This window comes from Castor canadensis, chromosome 13, assembly GCF_047511655.1.
Source record: "Castor canadensis chromosome 13, mCasCan1.hap1v2, whole genome shotgun sequence".
Lineage (NCBI taxonomy): Eukaryota > Metazoa > Chordata > Mammalia > Rodentia > Castoridae > Castor > Castor canadensis.
In genome coordinates this window covers 14,679,120-14,705,388 of record NC_133398.1, presented here as the reverse complement: position 1 = coordinate 14,705,388, position 26,269 = coordinate 14,679,120, and the positions used below count along the sequence as shown (strand labels likewise).

Below are 26,269 nucleotides of genomic sequence, written 5' to 3'. Positions count from 1 at the left end.
ATGTGGGCAGACTCTCTGAGGGCACATGGAAGACTGTATCTGTTGCCACCTTACTTTTTAGGTCTCTATTTCCCTCTCTATAAAATGGGTGGTGGTTCTCAGTGGGCATGTGAGACCTTAGAATCATTCAGGGAGTTTTAATAGAAAATACAAGCAGTGGGCTGGGGTGTAACTCAGTGGTAGAACACTTGCTCAGCATGTGCAAGGTCCTGGGTTCCATCCATAGCACTGCAAAAAAAAGGGAATGCACAAAAACAAATCACACACAAACAAGGCAACTATCTTCAGAGATTCTAGTTTAGAACACCTGAAGTGAAGTCCAATAATCTTAAAAAGTTTGTCAGGTAATTCTAACTCATCAGGAATATGCTGAAAGCAAACAGTGCTATCCATCAGAAATATAACATAACCCACATATGTAATTTTAAATGTCCTGATAGTCACTTAGAAAAGCAAAAAGAAATGTATAAAAATTTATTTAACTCAATATGTCAAAATATTAACACTTCAACATGTAACAAATACAAAGACTATTAATATGTTATTTTACATTTTAAGTCTTTTAATTCTGATATTTCACATTTCACATCTCAATCTGGACTAGTCAAAACTCAGAACTCAAAAGTGAAATAGCGCTGTGGCTACTGTGCTAGACAGTACATTCTAGATAGATAATTTAAGGTCCTTAAGCTTGGGCATTTATAACTGTATTCCCAAGGAGCTAGAGTAGGAAAAGAAATCATTTTAGGTCCTATATGAGGTTGGTTCTGATTTACTGCCAATGTTCACTTGGGGCCTCATTCATTCAGTCAACATGTATTTCTAGAATGTCTGTCAGGCAAGGCTTCTGCTGTCATGGGAAGACAAAAGAGGTAAACAAGCATTAAGAATTCAGTATAGGGCTGGAAGCATGGCTCAAGTGGTATAGCACCAGTATAGCAAGCATAAGGCCGTGAGTTCAAACCCCAGTACCACAAAAAAGAAAAAAAAAAAAAAGAATTCAGTACAGTCAGTGTTGGGCAGCACACACAGCAAGCACAAGTGGAGAAAAAATGTTTCAGGAGAAGCACCATGAAGATTGTCATTGTATTCCTTACCATCCCAGTGTTCTACACATGTGTCTTAGGAGCTGGCCTGACTGGCTCCTCAAGGATGCTCTTCTTACCTGCTTTTAAGACAGGCTTTGAAATGTTTAAAGAAAGATTTCATGGCTTTAAAAAAAAAAAAAAACTTCAAGTTCTAGCTCAATGAACTCTATAGGATAAAAAATTAACCAGACCAAGAAATATCAATATACAAGAAGTTGGTAAAACTGTTTCTGTAAAAGACCAAATAGTAAATATTTTAGGCTTTCTGAATCAGGGCCTCTGTTGTAATTACTCTTTTCTGTGGAACTGGCCCATAGTCAGTGGTTTGCCAAACCCAGGCAAATATCTATTGACATACCTATTAAGTAAATCTATATTACATAAATATGTACAGAGATACATTACATAAATATGTGAAGAGACATTCATAAAGAACTATTTGGAACCATCCTTAAAACTTACTAAGAATTATTTGTATTACTTGTTAAAAATGTATCACCTTATGCATGGAGATTTGATGACTGATTATTAAAAAAAACAACTTCATTTGACTGGGAAACAGAAGCAAGGTCATGCTGGCAAATTGGGTTAGGAAGATGTTTAACAATGACCTTATCTCATTTCTGAAGGATTATTATGGCTGCACTGTGCAATGTTTGCAAAGGTGGCAAAACTAAAGGCAAAAAGCTAACAGGGAGAGGATAAACAAAATGTGAGCTAGATGTACAATGGAATATTCAGTCTTAAAAAGGATGAAATTCTGACATATTTGACAACATGGAGAAACCTTGAGGACATTGTGCTAAGTGAAATAAGTCAGTCATAAAAGAACAAATACTATGATTCCACTTAGATGAGGTTCCCAGAACAGTGGAATTCATAGAAAGCAGGATGGTGGTTGCAGCATACTGAGAGGGAGTAGGAACTAGAGTTTAGTGGGTAAAGTTTCAGCTTGGGAAGATGCAAAATGTTCTGGAGATAGATGGTGGTGGCAGCTACACATTGCTAATGTATTTAATGGTACAGAACTGTACACTTAAAAATGGTTACAATGGAGCTGGGCGTATGACTCAGTGGTAAGGCCAAGTTCCATCCCCAACACTGCAAAAAATAAAAATAAAAAAAGTTAAAATTGTAAATTTTATCATGTAGGTTTTTAACCACAATTTGAAAAGAAAAAAAATGCAGGGGAGAGATTAAAGTAATTATTTAAACTAGTTTACAAATATGCCATTTGGTTTTATGCTAAAAAATAACCAGGTTGAGTTGAGTTCCATTTAGAGTGGCACAAGTCTAATTCCTAACTGCTTATCCTTAAGGAGCCAGTGCTTCCTCTACCTACACCCGCCTTCCCATTGGACTCCATTTGCTGCAGACTAACCCAATTTTTCAGACATCATCAATCATGCAGCCTAGAGATAAAAATGAAGTAAATAAATGTGAACTCTTACATTTTGTGAAAGAAAAGGAATTCTCTGAATTCAGAAAATATATATTAAAAACAGATTCTGATATAAAATATGTCAGGGATAAAAAAGACAGGCAGAAAATTGAACTGTAACCCCAACCGAATAAACTACCTTATCAAGTTAAGTTTAAATATTTAACTGGCAGAATTAGATCTCAGCTCTCAAATACCTCTCTGAGGCATGTGACTCTGCTGAGCAACTGAATAAACATTTCTCAGTGCCTCTGAAGCTGCCGTCCTCCTCGAAACTCTCGTTTCTCTCACTTCTCTTTCTCTAAGCACACTAGTAGAGGATTTAGTTCTTCCTCTCTAAATCTTTAAAGGTTCACTATTCCAGCCATAGCTGTGATGTTTTTAATTTCTAAATTTTTCTCTCTAACACTGAATACTCTTCAAAGCTCTGACCCTGCATTTCCAAATACCTTCGGAATCTCCAGTTAGATGTAACAATGATCAACTAAATTCAGTTCATTCCAAATTGAACTCCATCCACCCCTCTCAAATTTATTACACCATTTTTTTCTTTCTTTTTTATTTTTCAATTTTTTGGTGGTACTGTGGTTTGAACTAAAGGCCTATACCACTTGAGCCATGTCCCTAACCCCTTTTGCTTTAGTTTTCAGATAGGATCTCACATTTTTTGCCTGGGCTGGCCTGTAACCATCCTTCTAACATACTTCCCCCGTAGCTGGGATTACAGAATATAAACCTGGCTTGTTTGAGATGAGATCTCTTTTTTTGCTTTGGCTGGCCTAGATCAGCAGTTCTATCTCTGCCTCACAAGAAACTAAGATTACTGGTATAGGCCACCATGCCCAGCCCTCATTCCATCATCTTCTAGTCTGTTTACTATCTACCCAAGCATACAAAGCTAGAAACCTCAGTCATTTCTGAAATCTCTCTTCTCCTTGCCACATATGTAATCCATTGCCAAATCTTGTCAACTCTAATGGACACTCTTATATTCAAATGCTGTTTTTTTTTTTAAACCACATCTACCCTTACTATCATAATTCTTGGCCTACTTATCCTGATTACATTGTAACACACAAATAATTTGGAGGTTCTGAGACCTCTGTAAGACTCACTTGATAGGAATTGTCTATTATCTTCTAAAGGAGTATTTTAGAAATTTGTGGGGGTGATTTCAGTTGTCACAATGACGGGGGTAGGGGAATTACTGGCATCAGTTGGGCAAAGGCTAGAGAATGCTAGATACCCTGCAATGTTTGGGATAGTGCATAAATTGTCTTGTATTGTTGATGGGTCTGGCAGATAGTCATAAATGAAAATCTTATGCTTAGTTACCTGAGCCTAGAATCTGTGTAGGCTGGGGATGAGACTCAGTGGCAGAGTACTTGCCTAGTATGTACAAAGCCCTGAGTTCAATTCCCAGCACTAAAAAAAAAAAAAATCAAAGGAAAGTATATGTTTAACTATACACTGAATTTTCTATGAATGCAAATGCCAGGTAAGTTGAGGAAAGATGTACTTTGCTTTGTTGGAAACTTTGCAAACAATCTTTCATCAAATAAGAAGATATTGTTGTATCCATGACATATAGTATGCACTTGTAGCTATCAGTTCATGAGGACAATACATATAGTAGGTATTTTAGCATACCTGTGCTTGAGCATTACATATTTAAATGGGTATGATTTTAAAATACAGTCCTCTTAATTCTCTGGATCAAGTCTTATACTGATTTTAAAAACACGTTTTCATGTAGATCATTTATTTCTATAAACTCAAGATACCATAAAATATCTTATAAAAGGGTGACTTCAGGCTGACAGAAATAAATACTGGTCTACCTGAAGCAGAAGGTTGTAACCCTGGACCTTGTAGTTACTCAGAAATCTTAATGGCTTTCTTACGTCTTACAGAAAACTGTTCAAATTCATGTCCCAACATTCGCAGCTCTTCACAACACAGCCAAGCCTATTTCTTCAGGTTATATTCTACACGAACCTCATAAGAGACCTAAGGCGCTAATTAAATGAATTTTCTTTATTTCTCCCCTACTTGCTCCATGCTTAGTGCTACATATGCCTTTGCTAATGCTGGTCTTCCTATTGGAAAGTTCTTACTCTGTTAGCTAATCTCTCTAAACTATACCCATTCTTCAAGGCCAAGCATAAACACTGCTCAATATTTTTGAAACATAAGAAATCACTCTTTTCTCTGAACAACTATATGATTTTTTCCATACAATTAATGACACCTTTTTATATACTGCAGTGCTGGGGGCTGAACTGAGGACCTTTCTTTTTTTTTTTTTTTTTTTTTTTTGAGTTTTTAATGAGTATTTTCTTTTTTTTTTTTTTTTTTTTTCATTTTTCTTTTATTATTCATATGTGCATACAAGGCTTGGTTCATTTCTCCCCCCTGCCCCCACCCCCTCCCTTACCACCCACTCCGCCCCCTCCCGCTCCCCCCCTCAATACCCAGCAGAAACTATTTTGCCCTTATCTCTAATTTTGTTGTAGAGAGAGTATAAGCAATAATAGGAAGGAACAAGGGGTTTTGCTGGTTGAGATAAGGATAGCTATACAGGGCATTGACTCACATTGATTTCCTGTGTGTGGGTGTTACCTTCTAGGTTAATTCTTTTTGATCTAACCTTTTCTCTAGTTCCTGGTCCCCTTTTCCTATTGGCCTCAGTTGCTTTAAGGTATCTGCTTTAGTTTCTCTGCGTTAAGGGCAACAAATGCTAGCTAGTTTTTTAGGTGTCTTACCTATCCTCACCCCTCCCTTGTGTGCTCTCGCTTTTATCATGTGCTCATAGTCCAATCCCCTTGTTGTGTTTGCCCTTGATCTAATGTCCACATATGAGGGAGAACATACGATTTTTGGTCTTTTGAGCCAGGCTAACCTCACTCAGAATGATGTTCTCCAATTCCATCCATTTACCAGCGAATGATAACATTTCGTTCTTCTTCATGGCTGCATAAAATTCCATTGTGTATAGATACCACATTTTCTTAATCCATTCGTCAGTGCTGGGACATCTTGGCTGTTTCCATAACTTGGCTATTGTGAATAGTGCCGCAATAAACATGGATGTGCAGGTGCCTCTGGAGTAACAGTCTTTTGGGTATATCCCCAAGAGTGGTATTGCTGGATCAAATGGTAGATCGATGTCCAGCTTTCATATGCTTGGAAAGCATTCTACCACTGATACATTCCCACTCCTACACGACTTTAACTCTGTTATAGTTCTTGTTTTTCTCATTCACCTATAAGCTAGATATCACAAAACCAGCAGGCTCACCAAATATTACCCAACCACAGTATTTTAAAAATCTCAATAACACTTAAAAAAAAAAAAAGTCAAGAGTATTTCACAAAAGTCTACATTTGAGGCTTCTCTTGACAAGTCAGATCTGGCCATACCAAGCCTGACTCCTATATGATAATAATTCACTGTGATGGAGTAAAAACTCTTTAGGAAGGCACAGTACACTTGGAGACATTTACCTAAGTTAACCTGCCTTCCTGATCTGAGTGTGTTGTACTCTCTGAGGCAAGAACTGTTCTACTTTTAAACATTATCTTCCAAATAGTAGGTATTTTATGCCTAACTGTCTCCTGGCCAGCACAAAGCATACTAGGTTCCCTTCTTACCATTTCAGAAATAACCTGCAGAACAGAAGGATAATTACCTCTATCCATACCATACCAATTTCTTAATATTGCCTTATAGCTGGCTCAAAGTGCTAATCTGAGAGTCACCAAAAATTTATAGCCAAATTCAGGATTTCACAACACCGTAACTGAAAATTCAAGTGTATCAATGTAAAGAAGAATTGGTGTTGTTCTGAAAATTAGCCTTGTTCAATACAGAATACAAGTAAGCACGAAATTAGTTTGGGTGACAAACCAAACTTAAAATTCTTAAATCAAATGTCTATTTTATAAAACTGAGAAAGTGCCTGGCATTTCAGAGTATATACAACCACATGGAAAAATGTATGTCCTTAATAAGGAAATGCAATTTTAAAACAATCTTGAGAAATTATATACTCTTAAATTATTAAAATACTAGAACTGAGTATGGTGAGAATGAAAGAGAAGCAAATTATTTAAGAGTTTGCTGTGAGCATGGTTATCAATTCAATAAATCTGGAAAGGTCACTAAAAACTACAAAATCATTCATACTCTTAGATCTGGACATTCTACTTTTTAACTTCTGCCCCAAATAAATAATTCGAAGAGGAAAAAAATATAGATATTCATAAAAACTAGAAACATAAATATGTACTAATGTACAAATAACTAACTAATGATACTTATACAAAGGAATGGTTTATACTTATCAAAGAGACATATAGTTTAGGTAATAACAATATTTATCAGAATTATCTTGGATGAAATAAAGAATACCAAGTATCCTTATATATTATATAAGATGTAAGTAAATAGGCATTGGAACCATTGACAAGAACTGTCTGGAACTAAACATTGCCTAAGAATTACTTACACTGCCTACCAAAATACGTTGCCTAAAATGTGGGCAGAGATTATAAATGTGTAGAAACACATACTAACTATAATTTCAACAATAGATTTATATGTTATATGTATCACCATGATCAAATGGCATTTATTCCAGGAATGTAAGATTGGTTTAACATTAAAAGGCAATCAAAAAAACACACTAATGGAATGAAAACACCTACATGATCATCTCAACTAATAGAGAAAACATTTTGTAAACAAAACCCAACATGTTTTCGTGATTAAAAATACTTAATATAGGTATAGAAAGAAACTTTCTTCTATAAAGAAAAGGGCATCTATGAAGATCCCATAGTGAACAGCATCAGTTAGTGGAATAACACAAAAAATTCTAAAATTTAAAAATTATGTTATATAAAGTCACTTAATTGCCAAGTATAAGAATAGCCAACTGTTTTCATTTCCAGGCCCCAAAACTCTTAACTTCCAATTCTTCTTAGAATCACAGGATTTTAGAGCAAGGAACACTTGCACTTCCACATTTTATAGAAAAGGAAACAAACACAGAGAGGCGAAGTAATTTGTCCAAAATAACTTAACTCCTTGCTAGGACTAGACATCACTTTTTTATTGTTTTCTCCTTTAAAAATCCTTGATGATAGAAAAAGAAACAAAATTAACTAACATGTAGGACAGAACATGTAGGAAAAGTGTTGGAAAAAACAATCTACAGCTCTCTAATTCAATTAGGCTTAATCAAAGATCTGAAACTTTTTTTCTCTTCATTCCTTATAAAAATGATTATCTTCTCCAGAAAGAAAGAAGAATAAGGATAGGAGGGTAGAGAAATTTACTCAGGGGCAGGAGGAAATGTCATTACAGATATATAATAAATACTCATTCTCAAGCCTGAGTAGTTTGTGTGCTTTTAGGATGATTATACCCTAGGAAATGAGGAACCCCCACCAAAAAAAAAAAAAAAAAAAAAACAACAAAAAACAAAACAGTGTCAGGGTCTTACCTGTACAGAGAAGTCCATCTTTGTAGTAAAGTGCATATACTCTGGCACTGTGCCCAATTAATGATGAGGTCTCAAAGGCTTCATGGTCCTCCAGTTGCTTCATTCTCAAAATAGCCTTCAAATAAACCTTCTTCCAGTGCAAAGCGTCCTGAACAGAATCATCTATCTGCCAGCCCAAATTTTTACAGGCAGTCTGCCACACCTCTGTGCAGGCACTTATCACCTTATTCCACTGTTTAGAGACGAGGCAGCACGTGAGTAAAGTCTGAGGATCGAGCCATTTTAACAAATAAAAACTGAGCTCCAAGGGAAGGAGTTTGAGGAAGTCCCGCTTGAGGAGAGTCTCCAGGTTATTGGAGAGGTGCCTGAGCTGGACTGCCCCACTCAGACTAATCAGGTGATCCAGAGTTTCATTTTTCTGCAAGTCCGTCAGAGAAAGAAACGTAACAGAAATGTTATCAAGCCATGTCTCAAAGTCCTTTCTCTCCATAAGGTTATGGAAATATTTACCTGTGGCACATCAAAATATTGTATTAGTTCTGTTCAAAAAGACCGTTCAAGCAAGACTGCTAATAAATGAAGTATTAAAAAATTAGTGTAAAAAAACTTGGTGTTACTTTATGCTTAGTGACTACATTATAACTTTACAGTTAATACACTACACTTATCTGAAAATTTCCATGCACATAAAAGAAAATACATTTTCAAAAACATACTTTAACAAATCATGATCTCTTAAGCATAAGTCAGTGAAACATGTTGGTGTCTGTGCCTTGTTCCTTTTGAAGTTTATCACATGCCACATGCCTTGTCACAGTAGAAGATTTATGAAGTATTCATTCAAAATCATTGTATTCCACAATATAACTCCAGTCAAAACCACTATAAAACTACTTCTTTAAAGAATTCCTTAATACACTATAATTGGGAACTAAAATCACTGGATATGATAACCAGAAAGCAAATCTCTGGAGCAGAAACCAAAGACATTAGTTATGCTAGACACAACATCACAGAACTGACTACTTGTTTTTGCAACAGATGTTCAGGCAAAAAAGGTGTGAAAAAAAGAGAAATGAGCAAGTATAATAAGTTACATGTCTTAGATATTCTGGTTTTTCCACCTTCTTTATGATACTGCCTGTTAGAACATCAATTACTAAAGGCCCTAGACAGTCTGTATATAAGCCTCATATGAACTAGTGACAACTCTTAACCATGTGCTCCAGAGAACCAGCACAATATGGCAAACTAATAATGCTGGTGCTGCAGGGCACAATGCATGTGCCTGTAATCCTAGCTACTCAGGAGACTAAGGAAGGAGGATCACAAGTTCAAGGCCACCTTGGGCAACACAGCAAGATCACCTTTCAAAAATACAAAAGAAAAAATAATCCTAATGCTTGCAAAACACCTAAAAACAGGTATCATCTTTACTTTGCAGATGAAGAAAATAAAGACCACACAAGCTAAATAAATTGTCTACAGTCACAGAACTAGTGAAATAGCAAAACAGATTACAGGCCAGTATTTTCAAGATCGGTATACCAAAAGCTGCCTGTCTCTCTGAAATCAGGGACAAGCAGAGTCAGAACCTGGTGATAAGATCTGGGGTACTATGCCTATCTTACTGTAACATTTTCTCTTTTGGGAGAATGACAAATTGCTCTAGGGCTAACTGGGACAAAAGAATTTTAAAGTACCCTGCATTAGGGTCAACAGGTGTCAACTCACTCTTCCCAATGGGAACTAAAGTAATAGAGAACAAAGAAACAAAGCAAACCAATTTAAAAAAAAAAAAAGACTGGCCATGAGTTGACAGATGTTAATGCTGGGTGATAGGTACATGAAGGTTTATTATTCTTTTTATTTTCACATGTTTAGATATTTCCATGATTTTTTAAAGAAATTCTTTTTTCTAACCTGATTAGTTTTTTACATGACTGTCATATAATTTCAAAAACTTATATCCACATTAATCTGGAAGAAGAAAGTAAATATCTTTCCAGACATGTCACCTAAACCAGATCTACACAAATAGCCAGATCTCAACTTCCAACTTTGATAATAAGAGTAACACTGTGTTTCCAGTATATTTGGGAAAAATGTTCTCAAAAAGCAGTATGATTCATTAGCAGAAGCAACTAACCATTTCTGCTATCTAATTCCAGTTGGTTCTGGAATTGTGATTCTCTTTCAAGATAATACCCTTGAAGCCAAAGGGTTTGGACTACAGGATATTAATTTATATGAAAGGTCTGACTGCCAAAAAATAATCAGCTCACATTGTTTTACCAACTTGTCACAAGAAAACAAGCTCCCTCCTTCCTCTGAATCTTAGCAACTCTCTATGACATTTTTGGAAAATCCGTACTTTTAAAAATAGTATGTACAAGACAAATTAATCCTTTTCTGTGACCATCCACACAATGTTACAATAGCTAATTAATATTGGTTAGTTAAAAACACATGCCCTGGATTTGTTTTGGTTTTTGTTTGAAGACAGGGTGATGACATATAGCCCAGGCTGTCCTTGAACTCACAATCCTCCTCCTTCTAGCTTCTGAGTGCTAGGATTAGAGATACATCACCAAGCCTGGCCCTAGAGTCATTTTTTATAGTGAAAAGTATGGAGAGGCTTCCTCCATCACACCTACATACACCTCTGTCATAGAAATGCTTATGTTTATGTGACTTATGTTACTTAAATGACCACAGGGCAAATTTAAAACTCATTAAAACACCACCAGGTTCCCAACATTCACAAGTATCTAAAAGATATACTACAATAGGTCAAATTAATGTGCCCACAAGCTTTCCAGTGGGCACCTTTTAAAAGCCCAGCCATTTCTGAGATTTATATTCTCTAACAAGAACTTTTTGTCCCACTCTTATATTAGAGATTGTCCTACAAGCTATTTTCTAATTCTTTATCTGATTGTTATGATAAAGACATTAAAAAATAATAAAGTAGGTCCGCCTATTAACTCTGCAGAAAGTAGTATTTTTAAAATACCAATTTTTATTTTTCTAAAAGAATTAACTAACTTTGAAGAAGACTTCCTTAAGGTCATAGGTTTAAACTAAACTCTTTTAGAGTGCCTCTAGGAATAATATCATGTACTGGAAGAGCAAGGTCCCTCAAGGGAAACCTCAAGAAGTGGTATTTCAATTCAACACAAAGAAGAGCTTTCAAATCATCACAGCATTCCAAGAATGGAATAGCCACCTCCAGAGAGGTGAGTTTCCCATTAGTGTGGGACAGCTGCACAGAGAGATAGAATGAGATGAATGAAAATTCTTTAGAGCCAGCCATTTTTTTTAAACTGATTCAGCCATTTCCTGTTTGATCATGGAAATGTTCAACTAACTTTTAAGCTTTGGTTTTCATTTATAAAATAGAAGCTATAGCCCAACTTTAGGATTATGAGACTCAGAAATAAAGCAAGGGAACCTGTGTAGCACAGCACCCAGTTTAGGGTAATGCAAATAGTACTTTTTATTAGTTCTATTACTATGAATACATGGCAGGAATCCTTTCCATAGCACTGAGGCTGGGACAGACATAACCTATTAACATCCCTTTCAACCTTATCACAAAGTTCTCTTAATATCTGGAAGAAAAACTCAAGACTCAAACTTACTGGGTGTCTATATTTATAATAAATGGTAGTTACTGACTTGAGGCTATAAATGCTATGTTCCTTTTTTTCTCTATCATATCCAAATCCTGTCTTATCCTTTTTTAGCTCTGTCTCAAAATAAACATTAAACTTGCCCTCCTGCTCTTAATACTAACAATCACAAAGCTCTGAGGAAATACGTGATGTGATAAAAAGATTCCTAAATTAAGAGGTAAGAGCCTGGATTTGGTCTCCGAGTCTGCCATTCACTTCCTATCCTCCCTTTGGCAACTCTCATATTTCTATTGGTTCTAAAGACTAAAGCAGTGCTTACAAACATTGTCATTTGAGCTTCACAAGTTCACGGAAAGTATTAGTACTAGTGTGCTTAACTAACAATTAAGAAAACTTATGGCCCAAAAAGTGGAGTGGCTTTCAGAGAGTTGCACAGGAAGTAGCAGCTCAGTATGCTTACCCAGTTCACGCCCTCCCAAAACAAAACAAAACCTATACTTCTAAGTCTTATTAGAGACAGGTCACTCTGGATGAAACAGTGTGAATGTGTTTCTCCCTAGTACTCCACCAGAACCTGGCCTAGTAAAGAACAAAAGCAAGACATTTCTCATTGTTGGGAAGAAGCTTCATCTTCCCTTTCTTTTCCTACCATGCAAAACCAGTTAAAATGTACAGAAGCTTTTAAAATGTACATATACCTATAAATTTACATGTGCATAAAATACATTTTGAATATTCAAGGAATTGTTAACACTAGATGCTTCCAGAGAGAACTGGAGAACAGAGGAAAAGGAATGGGAGGTCTTTTAATTGTATGCCTTTTTGAATTTAAAACCATGTGAATATACTGTCTATTAAAAAGTCTTTAGGAAAGGGGTTTGTTTGTTCAGTTTTTTTGTTTTATTTTATTTTTTGAGATAGGGTCTTGCTATGTAGCCCTGCCTGGCCTTGAACACTTCATCCTCATACCTCAGCTTGCAGAATACTGGGAATACAGGTGTCCACCACCATTCCTGGTCTAAAAGCCTTTAGTTTGAACATGAATTTTTTAAAGTTTTTAAAGAGTACAATGTTTATAAAATATGGGTCTGCAACTCCACCTGTTGCTGGATGACCCTGCATAAATCACTTCATCTACCTCAAGCACGGTTTCCTCACTTGAAAAATGTAGCCACGAATAGATTTACAACAAGGGCTTTTGTGAGGATTAAACAGATAATGCACATACAGTGTTTAGCGCAGGTCTGGGCATAATGTAAGCCTACCGTTTTCAGGATTAATGGAGCGATTTGTGCTTTTTTTTCCCCCCTCCACACAGCATCCCATATACACACTGTTTTCATGGCATACCCACAATTATGGCGCAGTCCCTCACATCACTACAACGCTTTCTATTTCATAAACCACCTCTCAAACTCCCGGTAGTGCTAGGACATCACTTTAACTCATTTTGCAGCTAAGAAAAGGGAGGCACTAGGAGACAGGAACCTCAAGACTTTAACTGTCTTATGCCTAAGAACACCCACAGATTCCTCAGCCCGTTCGTCGCTCCCAGGTCCCTGACTCCCGCAGCTGTGTTCCGCGCGGCACTGACCTGAGCGAGCGCCCCGGGGCCCGGGACCTCGCGCCGGGCTCACACCGACTAGGCGCGCTCGGGCCGCCAGAGCCTCGCAGCGGCCGGGTCCGCTCAGCAGCCATGGCGCCTGCGGAGAAAGAAAGGCAATCAGACCCAGGCGCGGCGGGTCAGCAGAGGCGCGGGAGCCCGGGAGACCCCTCCCCGCCCGGCCCCGCCTCCGCCACAGCCTCTGACACAAACCTGGACCTGCGGCCGCCGCTCCTGGTCCGCAGCCTCACAGGGGAGCGGCTTCCGGTGCCTCTTGCGTCATCTCCGTGCGTCCCTCCGGGTGGCTGCGCCAGGCGGAAGCGGCTGCACTTCCGGCCCCCACCTCGAGGGGGAAGTGTAAAGAACAAGCAGAGCGTAGACAGACGGAGCATGCGCAGTACGGCCGTTTCAGTCCGCTCACCTGTAACCTGAACCATAAATTCTTTTCAAGCCATTTAGCCAGATTTTCCCAGTGTTTATGTTCTTCAGCCAACCTTATCTTGCACCAACTCAGCTTTAGTTTTTGTATTATTCTCACCTCATAGAGGAAAGGGAACTATGGCTCAGTTGAGGAGGGAGTGAGCGCAAACATCTCCTTGAACACCTGTTGTATCCCATTGTTCTGGGAGATAGATTAATGAACAGAAAACACGAAATCCCGAACTTCTCGGTGCCTACATCTGGGTGGGGAGGAAGACAAACAAATAACTAAGCATAGCATGAAACAAGTCTTAGCAAGTGCTAAGGAGCAAAATAAAGCATGGTAAGGGAGTAGAGAGGGGCAGAGCGGTGATGTAGATTGGAATCACAACACTTACACCCTGGCTATGCACAAGACTTGGTTATTAATCTCTGAGACTATTTTTCTCATCTTCATAACACATATTACCTTAGTTATATGATTGTTTAGAGGTTTGAAAAAGAAGATACATGCAACTACTAGGAGCTACTAGCAGCTGCTACAAGAGAGGCAGAGATTGGGAGAATCATGGTTGGAGGCCAGCCCACACACAAAATAAGTGAGACCTCATCTCAAACAAGCCAGGTGTGGTGGCTTGTATCTGTAATTCCAGCTATGTAGGAGGCATAGGTAGGATCTCCATCTGAGGCGAGCCAAGGCAAAAAGTGAGATCCTATCTGAAAAATAATATAAAAACAAAAGGCTGGCAGTATGACTCAAGTGGGATAGCCAAGGTTCTGAGTTCAAATCCCAGTGAGGCAGGCAGAGTTAGGGAAAGTTCAGGGCTCATAAAAAATATATATGACTTAATATTGTATGTGTGTGTGTGCATGTGTGTGTGTGTAAGTTACCCATGCCTGGCCCAGGGAGGCTCAGACCACCCTTTCCAGGACTGGGGGGGCCACCCATTCCCCTCTCCACTCATTTATTATGGCTTGGGAATCACCTGGTTCTTCCCTTCTTATAGGTTAGTGTCGGTTTTAAAAGCACCTGGAATGTGGCCTTTTAACAAAAAGTTTGTTGGTTCCTGGGCTAGCCCAATTAGGCATTACTAATAAAAATAAATTTTTAACACTAAAAAAAAAAAAAACCCAGAGGAGAGAAGCACACTCTCTCTGCTTCCCAGCTTTCACCTGTATTACCCTTCCCTAACTTTTATTAAACCCCATTTACACCCACGTGTCCTGCTATGGATTCTTCCACACTGGACACAAGTACTTTGGAAATCTTCTGATCACATTCTGCACCAGTGCCGTTAATACCAGTACCTCACCCCACACCCAAAAACGAAGAAAAAAGAACTAAAACCACATACCAAGTGCTACACACTTCTAAACAGTACTAGGGTTGAATACAGGAAAGACTCTGTACCACTTGAGCCACTCCACCACCTCTTTTTCTTGCTTATTTTTGAGATAAGGTCCTGATTCATGCCCAGGCTGGTCTTGACCACAATCTCCCTATTTGAGCTTCCCTGCATAGCTGGGATGATAGGCTTGCCCGGCCGTGGTTGAGATGGAGGTCTCATGAACTATATCTGGACTGGTCTTGAACTGTTATTCCCCCAGATCTCTGCTTCCCAAATAGCTAGGATTACAGGTTTGAGCCACTGTGCCAGCCTAAACACTTTATATGTTATCTCATTCAATTCCTACAACAACCTTACAATATCATTAACATATTTAGAAATGGGGAAACTGAGGCCAACAGAGGTTTAGATATCTTGCCTAAGATAACTATCTTAGACAAAATTAACAGTAAAATTAACCTTCTGTGTATGAAGGACTCATAAACTACACCCATACACATACACACACCAGCACTGATCAGTAGAACCCTTGGCAATGATGGAAATGTTCTCTTTTGGTGTTATCCAATAAAGGCAATTACTAGTCTCTTGTAGCTATTAAACACTTGAAAAGTGCCAAGTATAACTGAGGAGCTGGAAAGTTAATTTTAGTTAAGTTAAATTTATGTAGCTACATATGGCTACCATATTGGAGAGCATAATTCAATGATATAGGTATAACAGATAATATAGTCTATAAAAGAGCCACATATCCAGTTAGTGGTAGTACATAGTAAGGTTCAAAGTATCCTGACATTCCATCTAATGTATGTCACTGGAGAAAGGAAAGGGATGAGGAGGATCCCTGACTGGAGAGAAGGGGAAGAAATCCTTGACTCAGCCTGTAATCCTAGCTACTCAGGAAGCAGAGATCAGGAGGATTGCAGTTCAAAGCCAACCCTGTCAAATAGTTGGCAAGACCCTATTTTGAAAAAAACCCATCATAAAAAAAGGGCTTGTAGAGTGGCTCAAGGTGAAGGCCCTGAGTTCAAGCCCCAGTACTGCAAAAAAAGAAAAAAAATCCTTTACTCAGTTTCCCAATTTCCACACAAATCACAGGAATTTGAAATCCATCATCCACACATTTTTGAGGGGCTTCACAAAAAAAGGGAAACTTACAAAGTGGAAGTTTAGCAAGGATTCATTTAGCAAAAACAGGATAAAGTAGGGAGAAAGAGAAAAGGGAGAGCAAAGCCTTCCTGGCTGATGTGCAGGAGATGAGAGCAGAGAGGCTGAAAATGGTAGTCCTTGTCTTAGGCATGTTAATGCTTTTTGAGCTGGGGATGCCAGCTTGAACCCTTACCTAGACAAGTGGTTACATCACCTAGCAACTCCTAATCATTTTGCTAAATTCTCAAGCATGGAAACAATGAGTTTGGTGTGGGTCTGTCACCCAAAATATGGAGATAAGGACCTAAGATGGGACTTACTTACTCAAAACATGGATACTATGGTGTAGCATTTAGAGCATTCTTTATTTTCAGGTCTCACTTCTCATTCAAGAAGACTGCAACTTACTTAACAACTAAAAGAATGGAGGGCTGATGGGAGGAATACTTGCTTTACTTCTTAGTTTTCTTATTTTCCTGAATCTGTCTTTTAAATATTTTTTGTTAGTTCTAATTTCCCTATTGCCTCATCCTATCTATCCTGCCTCAGGTACTTGAAGCATGGGAAATAAAAATTATGTAGAATGCAAACAAATTATAGGGTCTTCAAAGTCAGGTCCCAAGAGAGCAAATTTAATTTTGTGGGTAACAGGAAACCATTGTCGACTTCTAAACCAGAGATTGACCAGTGACAATATTATAAGAAAGACAGGAAGAGATTATACATCTCTATGAAAGGGAACTTAGCAAAGAAAATCAAGTCTCAGGATCTCTTTGCAACAAGTGGTCTTAACCTCAGTAGGGTAGAAGTATGATAAATCAAACTAAAAATTCCCAGTGCAGCCTGCCCAGAGATAATATTGTTCGAATTTTTTATAGATAAAGAAACTACACTGTGTAAATTTGAGCCCAGAGAAGATCCAGGAACAAAATTTACGATTTTAAAAGATTTTTTATTTTAGAAAGAGAACACTACAAAATATAATTCAAGTCTAATTAAATGTTTGCAAGACTTGCTTAGTTGTTAAATTTAGTATAAAGTAAAACTTCCGTTGTTTGAAGTTCTAGGTTAGATTTTCCCACTTGATAAAATTTTCCAAGATTGCATGATGATTGTTCAGACAACACAGCCAACTTTAAATATAAGGAGTTATTCTTAGCCATTAATTATATAAACTGCTGTAAACAACAGGTTGGAAGGTCGATGTGTGAGAAAAGATAAGATAGTCTGGCCTGAGAACAGAATGCTCATTTAACTACTTATGTGACAAGAACATGAATACATGTGAATATTGTTTCCTGAAATAAACTTACTGGTAGAAATTGTGTTTAGGATGATTCCTACACGCTCTAAGAAAATTACAAACAGCAAACCCTTAGTTTCTTCAGTTTAGGCTAAAATGAACTATGAGTTTTATTTAGACATAAGCTTACTAGGTAGTTTGTATGATTTACCATTGATTTAATAAAGTTCATGAACAGCTAAAACTGGGAATTCAGAATGCTTCTCAATGAGACATATACCCCAGACCTCATTATATATGTTTCATTGCAAGGAAAAAACAAAACAAAACACTTCCATGAGCTGGCATTAGTCTATCTGTTTAGTGTCAAAACCCACTGTTTTTCTTGTTGGGTGTTGTGTTGGTGTGGAGAGAGGACGTAGGTGAATAGTTCTTTGAACTCCCGCACGTACGTGAAGACAAGGGATCAGTTTCATGAGATATACAAGGTTGGAAGCATTTGAAGAGGTTTGCTTTTTCTCTTCTTTGTTCTGGATCCACTCTCACTGTAACACGATCAGCACACACTCTCCTATGCAGGCAGCAGGTATTCTGGGAGAAAAGCTCAGGTTGATTGGCAAGAAACCTTATCCTTAAAGTCTGAGGCACATAGAACCTTACTGCAATTGCTGTTAGACTGAGGTTATCCTGAGATCCTTTTGGGAATAACTTGCATCTGGACTTAACAACTTCAAAAGTCCTGAAGTTGCTCACAGACAACATGCAGGTGAGTTTCTGATAATCTTTGAAGCATTTGATATTTATTAAAATGGGCTTTAAGCCTGCTAATGATTTTCTATGTGTAAATCATCAGCACTGAGGAAATGGAAAGGAATGCAGATTATAATTGTAGGAGTTTGTTTTGTTGGTTTTTTTCCTATTTCATGGACATAGACAAGAAAAGGTAGGAGTCAGGATTCTCCAATGATTAAGGATGAGCACCAGCATTAGACGGATTTCAGTCAAAATCATGACCCTATTCCCAATCCCTTAACCACTGTGTTCTTGGCCAAATTATTAAACCATTTAATTTAATTCTGAAGATAACCTATTTGGGAGGGCTCAGTAAGTTAAGGTCTGTTCAGCACAATGTCTGGCACACAGCAAGTGCTGAATATGAGGTAACTATATTTATGGGAGGCTTTTTGGTTAAAGTTACAATGAATAAAAATTTAATTTCTTTAATGTTTCCTGATTCTATTACAATTCTGCATATTCACTTCCAGATGGAAAGTTTCTACCTCTTTTGATAAGGCAGAATAAGCTTGGCACATGTTCATCCTAGAACTCTGAAGAGGTGCTATGCAGAGACTAGAAATCTGCCCATATTGACAGACATATCCAATGGATTTGGAGACAAAGTCAAAACAGACCCTGATTCAGTATTAGATTAAATTGGAAAGTTGTACTTACAGTTGGATATAAATGTTTGATAAATAGTCAGTGTGTGATGGCAACCAAAAGCAATCACTTCATGGAAAAACAGCCCTTGACCTTTGAAATTAGAGAAGAAACTGATCCAAGTGCTTCCATTGGAAAAACAGCATCATATATTTTCCTACAGGTTTTTATCACAAAGCTCCCACTTGTTAAATAATATCCATGTATCTGTGTCTGATCTTCTTTGTATTCCCAGTGTCTAATACAGTGTCTTGTACATAACAAGTAGGCTTTCATCTAAACAAGGAAGAAAACAACTAACTACCACTTTCCTTGGTGTCTACTTTGTGCCAAATGCTGCATCTGGAAGCACTGCAGAAGACAGAATATGATGCCTGTGACCCACAATTATAGAAGAGGAAAATAATAACAATAAATAATAAACACTTAAAATAGAGCATGCTGCTAAGTACTGCAAGAAGTCTATACAGTTCAATGTGTGTGCGGGGGAGGGAGACAGGAATGGAGGTGAAGCTTGAATGAACATGTGTCCTTTTCTTATTTAGGTGACATTCTGTAGACTTCGGACTCACCAGTGGTGTTTCATTCTGTTTAATATTGTATTATTTCATGCCTTGCTTTTTGGGGCTGACTTTGTGGAAGAATATTTTCTGCATTCTTTGCCTCATATAGATATGAAAGTTCTTGAAATAAAGGCTAAGGCAAGAAAATTGAACATGGAACCTCTAAGAAGCAATCCCTCCAAGTATTATGTCCTCAGCCAGTCAGAGGTGTGTAAAGGGAAGAACATTTTTTTGCTTTCTCTTATCTTCAGTAGCCCAGGAAATGGAGCAAGACGAGACCTCATCAGGAAAACCTGGGGTAATGTGACCAGTGTCCAAGGGCACCCCATTCTCACACTATTTGCTTTGGGAATGCCTGTTTTGGTAACTACTCAGAAAGAGATAGACAAAGAGTCCCATAAGAATAATGATATAATTGAAGGAATCTTCTTGGACAGTTCAGAGAACCAAACACTGAAAATCATCATAATGACCCAGTGGGCTGTGACTTTCTGCCCTAGTGCCCTATTCATTCTCAAGGTCGAAGAAGAGACGTTTGTCAATCTACCAAGCTTAGTAGACTATCTTCTCAACCTGAAAGAACACCTTGAAGATGTCTATGTAGGGAGAGTTATCCATCAGGATACACCCAACAGAGATCCTCATAGCCAGGAATTTGTACCTCTTAGTGAGTATCCAGAAAAATACTACCCAGATTACTGCAGTGGCGAGGCCTTTATAATGTCTCAAGAAGTAGCTTGGATGATGTATGTGGTTTTCAAAGAAGTACCTATTATGGTGCCTGCTGATGTATTTATAGGAATTTGTGCTAAGTCCATTGGCCTTATACCCATCCACAGTTCAAGGTTTTCTGGGAAAAGACACATCAGATACAACAGATGCTGCTATAAGTTCATTTTTACATCCTCGGAAGCTACAGATGTTGAAATGCCCCTGGAATGGAAGGAAATTAATGATGGGAAAGAATGTTCACTGTTTGAGACTTACTACGGGCTCATTTCCTGCAAACTTCTGACATACCTTGACGGCTTTAAACGTTTTCACATGGGGACCACAGAAAACAATGCTATGTATTTTGGTGACTAGGATTCCTTTGCTTTTCTTATAAGTTTATTTTTTTGGTCTTTGTGGTATGGGAGTACTCAGGGCTTTGTGCTTGCTAGGCAGATTCTCTATCACTTGAGCTACATCCCCAGCCTATAAGTCTATTGTTTTTAAATTGCCATCTATCCATTATATAAAGTAACCCTTTGTCTCCATATTTTATGTAGTTTCTCTGAATCTTTACTCAAACTTAGCAAAAATACAAAATGTTCTTAGTGCTTTGATGTACACAATCTTGTTAAATATGGCATGATTCTCTTCAAAATAAAATGTTTCAGAAAAGAGAGATGACATTTAATTACAACTCTTTTTTTTAAACTGGCATATAAAATTATATATATTTATGGTATACAACATGATGTGTTGATGTACTTTCTGGAATGACTAAATTCAACTATTCAACATATGTGTTACCTTACATATTTTTTGTGATGGGAACACTTAAAATCTACTCTTCTAGACATTTTCAAATATATAATATATTGCCATTAACTGTCATTACCATGAAGTATAATGGACCTCTTGAACTTATTCCTCCTGTCAAACTGAATTTGTCACCTGACCAACATCTCCCTGGTCCCCTCCTTCTGGCATCTAGTAACCATCATTTTACCATCTGTTTCTGAGTTTGACATTTTTACTCTCCTCCCAGATGCTGGGATTACAGACATTCACCACCAAACCTGGCTCTGGACATTTTAACAGTATTACATTTTCCAATCCATGAACATGGAGTATAATTATTTGTGTCATCTACAGTTTCCTTCATCCCTGCTTAAAATTTCAGATCCTTGGTTAAGTTTATTTCTAAATTTTATAGCTTGTATTTTCTTGATTATTCTTTTGGATAGTTCATTGTTTGTATATAGAAATACTATGGGCTTTTTGTATGCTGATTTTGTATCCAGTAATTTCAATTAATTTGTTCCTTAGTTTTAACCTCTTTTTGGTTTTGGGTTTTCTACATGTAGTATCTGTCATCTGCAAGCAGGGATAATTTTATTTCTTCCTTTCCAATTTGGATGATTTGTATGACCATTTTCTCTGGCTAGGACTTCCAGAACTATGTTGAATAGAAGTGGTAAGAGCAGGCATCTATTTCTTGTCCTTGGCCTCAGAGGAAAAGCTTTTGTCATACATGGACTTTACTGTGTTGAAGCACATTACTTCTATATTTTATTTACTGGGGCCTGAGCTCAAGGCCTCATGCTTGCTAGTCAGGTGTCCTACCACTTCTGAGCCATACCTCCAAGCATTTTTTGGGGCTAGGGTTTTTGTCCAGTGCCAATCTCAGACTGTGTATAACTTTTATCAAAAAGGATGTTGAATTTTGTCAAATGCCCTTTCTACATATGTTGAGATGATAATAGTTTTTGTCCATTTTGTTAATGTATCACATTTATAGATGTACATATGCTAACCCATACTTGCATGGTGGGATGGAATCCCACTTGATTATAGGGAAACAGTCTTTTAATATACTGTTGACTTGGTTTGCTAGTATTATTAAAAGATTTGTACACATATGTTCATCAGAAATATTGGCCTCTAATTTTTTTTCTTGTAGTGTCCTTGTCTGGCTTTGGTATCAGGGTAATAATACTGGCTTTATAAAATGAGCAGTCCTTCTTTTTCTGGAAGAGTTTAGAAGGACTGAAGTATCTGGTAGAACTCAACAGTGAGTCTGTCAGGTCCTGGATTTTTCTTTGATGGAAAACTTTGATTCAATTTCCTTACTCAGTTTTGATCTGCTAAGATTTTCTATTTCTTCATGATTTAGTAGCTATTATTTGGTAGGTATTTTTTGTTGTTTGTTTTTGAAGGTACTGGGGTTTGAACTCAGGATTTCACACGTGCTAGGTAGGTACTCTATCACTTGAGTTATGCCACCAGACTCTATGTCTTTTGATTGGAGAATCTAGTCCATTTTTATTCAAGGTTACTTCTACCATTTTTTTCATTGTTTTCTGGTTGTTTTATAGATTCTTCCTTACTTTTCTTTTTATCTTCCTTTGTTATTATCTTCTCTAGTGATATGCTTTGATTTCTTACTTTTTATCTTTTACCTACTAAAGGTTTTCGCTTTGTGGTTACCATGAGGCTTACACAAAACATTTTATAACAGGCTATTTCAAAATGGCAACAATTCCTCCTTACTTGTAACACTATATTTTACTCTACCTCCAACATACATTTTATGTGCTTTATGTCACAATTTACATCTTTGTACATCCTTAAAAATTTTGTCTATTTTTTAGTACTTTTGACTTTACTTTTTGGTAGTACTGTGGGTGGAACTCAGGGCCTTGTGCATTTTAGGCAAGTGTTCCACCACTTCAGCCATCCCTTTTGAGTTTGTGCTGGTTATTTGAAATAGGATCTCACTTCATGCCCAGCTGGCCTGAACTGTGATCTTCCTATTTGTGCTTCCCCATGTAGCTGGGGATGATAGTCATACACCACTGTGCCCACCTACTGGTTGAGAATTTCTGGACTTGAATTGCTATCTTCCCAATCTCAGTTTCCCAAGTAGCTAGGATTATAGGCTTGAGCCACTGCACTGGCTTTTAGTACTTTTCACATTCAAACATCTTAATAAAGGTATAAGTCACTTACATAACACCATTCAAGTATTCTGAATTTCTGTACACATTTACTAATGAGTTTTATACTTTCCTATGTTTTTATAGTATTAATTAGCATCCTTTTCATTCAACTTAAAGAATCCCCTTTACCATTTCTTTTATTTTTTTTTTATAGAACACTTCATGAATTTGTGCATCATCCTTGTGCAGGGACCATGCTAATCTTCTCTGTATCGTTCCAATTTTAGCATATGTGCTGCTGAAGCAAGCACTAGCATTTCTTGTAAGACAGATCATGTGCCTGTCTATTTTTTATTTCTAACGGACACATAAACATTTTACATATTCATTGGGAACAGGATGATATTTTGATATATTTATACAATGTAAAATAGTCAAATCAAGCTAGTTAACATATCAACCACTTCATACATTTATCTGTTCCTCAGTTTTTTTTGTCAGGAAAGTCTCTATCTCTGCTTCATGTCTGAGGGTCAGTTCTGCTTAGTATAGTATTCTTGGCTGGGAGGTCTTTTTCCATCAGTAGGTTGAACACATCACCCACTGTGGTTTGTGTCCTCTCCAAAATTCATGTTGAAATTTAATCCTAATGCAACAGTATTAAAGAGGTGGGTCCTCTAGGAGGTGATTAGATCATGAGAACACCCTGATGAGTGGGATTAAGACTCTTCTTGCCCTTTTATCTTTTGCCATGTGAGGATGCTGCCACAAAGTGCTATCTTATAAGCAGAAAGCAGCCCTCACCAAACGTCAAGCATACTGGCATCAAGATCTTGGACTTCCCTATCTCCAGAACTGTTGTGTGAGATATAAATTTCTGTTGTTAATGAATTACTCAGTCTCAGGTATTTTGCTATAGCAGCATAGACTAAGACAACATCCCACTTTCTCCTGGTCTGCAAGGTTTCTGTTAGCCTTAGTAGAACTCCCTTATATAAGACTCGTTTCTTTTCTCTTGGTTTTCTTAGGATCCTGTCTTTGGGTTGTGTGTGTGTGTGTGTGTGTGTGTGTGTGTGTGTGTGTGCGCGCACGTGCATACTAGACAAGCACTCTTCCACTGAGCTATATCCCCAGTACTATGTTTGATTTTTAATAATTTGATTGTAATACTGTCCTGGTATACTCTTGTTTGAAATTAATTTGATTGTGGAGATTTTAGAGCTTCTAATACTTGGATATTTATCTTTCCCCAAATTTGGAAAGTTTTCTGCTATTATTTCTTTAAATAAATGATTCAGTCCTTGGTCTTTCTCTTCACTTTTAGGATATCCTATAAATCAAGTATTTGTTCTTAGGATACTTCCTATAAATTGCTTAAGCTTTCTTCATTCTCTTTCATTTTTTTATACCTTCCCCCCACCTCTGATTGTGTATTTTCAAGTTAACTAGTCTTTGAGTTCACAGATTCTTCCTCCTTCTGGACATCCATATGTCTCCCAACAGTATCTCCAAAGACTCTGCTTGATCTAGTTTGTTGTTAAAGCTATCCATTAAACTCAGCAGGGAGATGCACATCTTAAATCCTAGATACTTGGCCAGTGGAGTCAGGAGGATTCCAAGTGTAAGGCCAGCCCAGGCAAAGTTAGTGAGACCCTGTATCTAAACCAAAAAAGGGTTGGGAGCATAGCTAAAGTGATAAGAGTACTTGCCTACCTAGTTTGAGGCCCTGGCTCAATCCCCAGTACCAAAACAAAATGAAACGACAAAAAAAAAAAAACCCTCTCTCAATTGTAGTTTTTATTTCACTCATTGAGTTATCAGCTCCAAGACTTTTACATTCAGATTATGAATTGTTTTCCTAATTTCATTGTTTATCTGCCTTCTCTTGTAGGTTGCTGTTTCCTTAAGATCATTATCTTGATGTCATCAGGCAATTAATAAATTCCATTTTTTAGGATCAGTTACTGAAGAATTATTGTGTTCCTTTGGCAGTGTCACATTTTCTTAAATTTTCATGTTTCTTGAGTCCCTTTTCATTTGGTGGAACAATCACGCCTTCATTTTCTAGGGTGGCTTCCATGGGAATGACTGTCACCTGCAGTTGGATCCTGCGGTGGAGGCAATGTTATAGTATGTGCAGTTTCTTTAGCTATAATCAATGCCACCAATGACTGTAACTCCATCGGTGGCCTAGGGTCCAGATTTTTGTGGTAATTATGGCAAGGTAGATTGTTAGGATTCTTAGTGGCAAGGGCTTTAAGGATATTCCTGTTCTCAGTTTCTGCACTGGCAAGACTTGGCTGAGGGGACTCCTCTTAGTGCTGTCTGACATGAGGCACAGGGAGTCATGACAGCACTGTTTTCCAGGGCACAGGTGCTTGGAGTGGCTGGGGAGTTGAGGTCCAGGGCTCAGTGTCTTGGTGAACTACTGACACGCACACAAGTTCATTCTCTTAGGCATGGGTGGACACAGCTCTCCTATCAAGTCAAACCCTGTGACTCTGAACTCCCCAGCAGCTCAGGTTCAGGGAACAGAGTCCAACACTGGCATGGCTCTAGGGACAAAAAGGTGTTCCCTAGGCTCAGATCCTGAGGAGCAGGACATAGTTGCAATTCGGGTTCTAAAGCCAATAGGCACAGCGGTAACCTGGACATTAGGATACAACAGATTGTGCAGGGGTGATTGTGGATCTTGGAGAGGTAGGACACAGCATTGCTATAGGCTCTTGTGATACCACTGCAATGGCCGCAGCAATGTGGGGGGCACAGTTGTAGCATGGCCTTTAGGGAATGGGAAGCAGTGCAATAGTGGCTTCACTCCTCAAGAAATGGGAACAGCTCAGACTTTGAAAGACAGGTTTGGAACCAGGAAGGAGGGGTGCTGTGGCTATTCATCCCAGAGGAAGTGGGATCAGCTGAGATTGTGCTTCTCTGATGGTAAGGGGCTGGATGTCATGGAAGTTCAAGCACTAATGTTGTAGTTGTTCCTCTGGGTCAAAGCTCAGTTTGGCCCAGGTCAAGGCATCAGGTTGGTTTAGGCACTGAGGGGCATGCCTTCTCCATTGGGCCTACTCCTGGAGGGGCAGGGCACCATGTGGACTCAAGAGCTGGGGTCACAGCTGTTCAGCTAAGCCCAGGCTCGAAGTAGCCAGGGGCAGGATGCTGCGAGTGGGAC

The 26,269-nt window shown here is 38.1% G+C and overlaps 2 protein-coding genes and 1 non-coding gene across 3 annotated transcripts in view; 1 reads left to right on the top strand and 2 right to left on the bottom strand.

Annotated features, from left to right (window-relative positions):
* Fbxw2 (F-box and WD repeat domain containing 2) overlaps positions 1 to 13,559 on the bottom strand; it is a 36,862-nt gene extending 23,303 nt beyond the window's left edge. Inside the window, exons 1-3 of the mRNA XM_020172619.2 lie at positions 13,494 to 13,559; positions 13,272 to 13,380; positions 8,040 to 8,549 (exon numbers count right to left, since the gene is read on the bottom strand). Coding sequence (XP_020028208.1) covers positions 8,040 to 8,529 — 490 coding nt within the window. The 5' untranslated portion in view covers positions 8,530 to 8,549; positions 13,272 to 13,380; positions 13,494 to 13,559. The remainder of the gene's footprint in view (positions 1 to 8,039; positions 8,550 to 13,271; positions 13,381 to 13,493) is intronic.
* A 4,642-nt stretch (positions 13,560 to 18,201) lies between these two features.
* On the top strand, positions 18,202 to 20,530 carry B3galt9 (beta-1,3-galactosyltransferase 9). The gene is made up of 2 exons (XM_020172609.2): positions 18,202 to 18,207; positions 19,427 to 20,530. Exons 1-2 carry the CDS (start codon positions 18,202 to 18,204, stop codon positions 20,528 to 20,530), a joined length of 1,110 nt encoding a protein of 369 aa, XP_020028198.2.
* Positions 20,531 to 23,298: 2,768 nt separating this feature from the next.
* On the bottom strand, positions 23,299 to 23,405 carry LOC141415891 (U6 spliceosomal RNA). The gene has a single exon (XR_012440843.1). It is a non-coding gene; the product is annotated as a U6 spliceosomal RNA (small nuclear RNA).
* Positions 23,406 to 26,269: the final 2,864 nt, after the last annotated feature.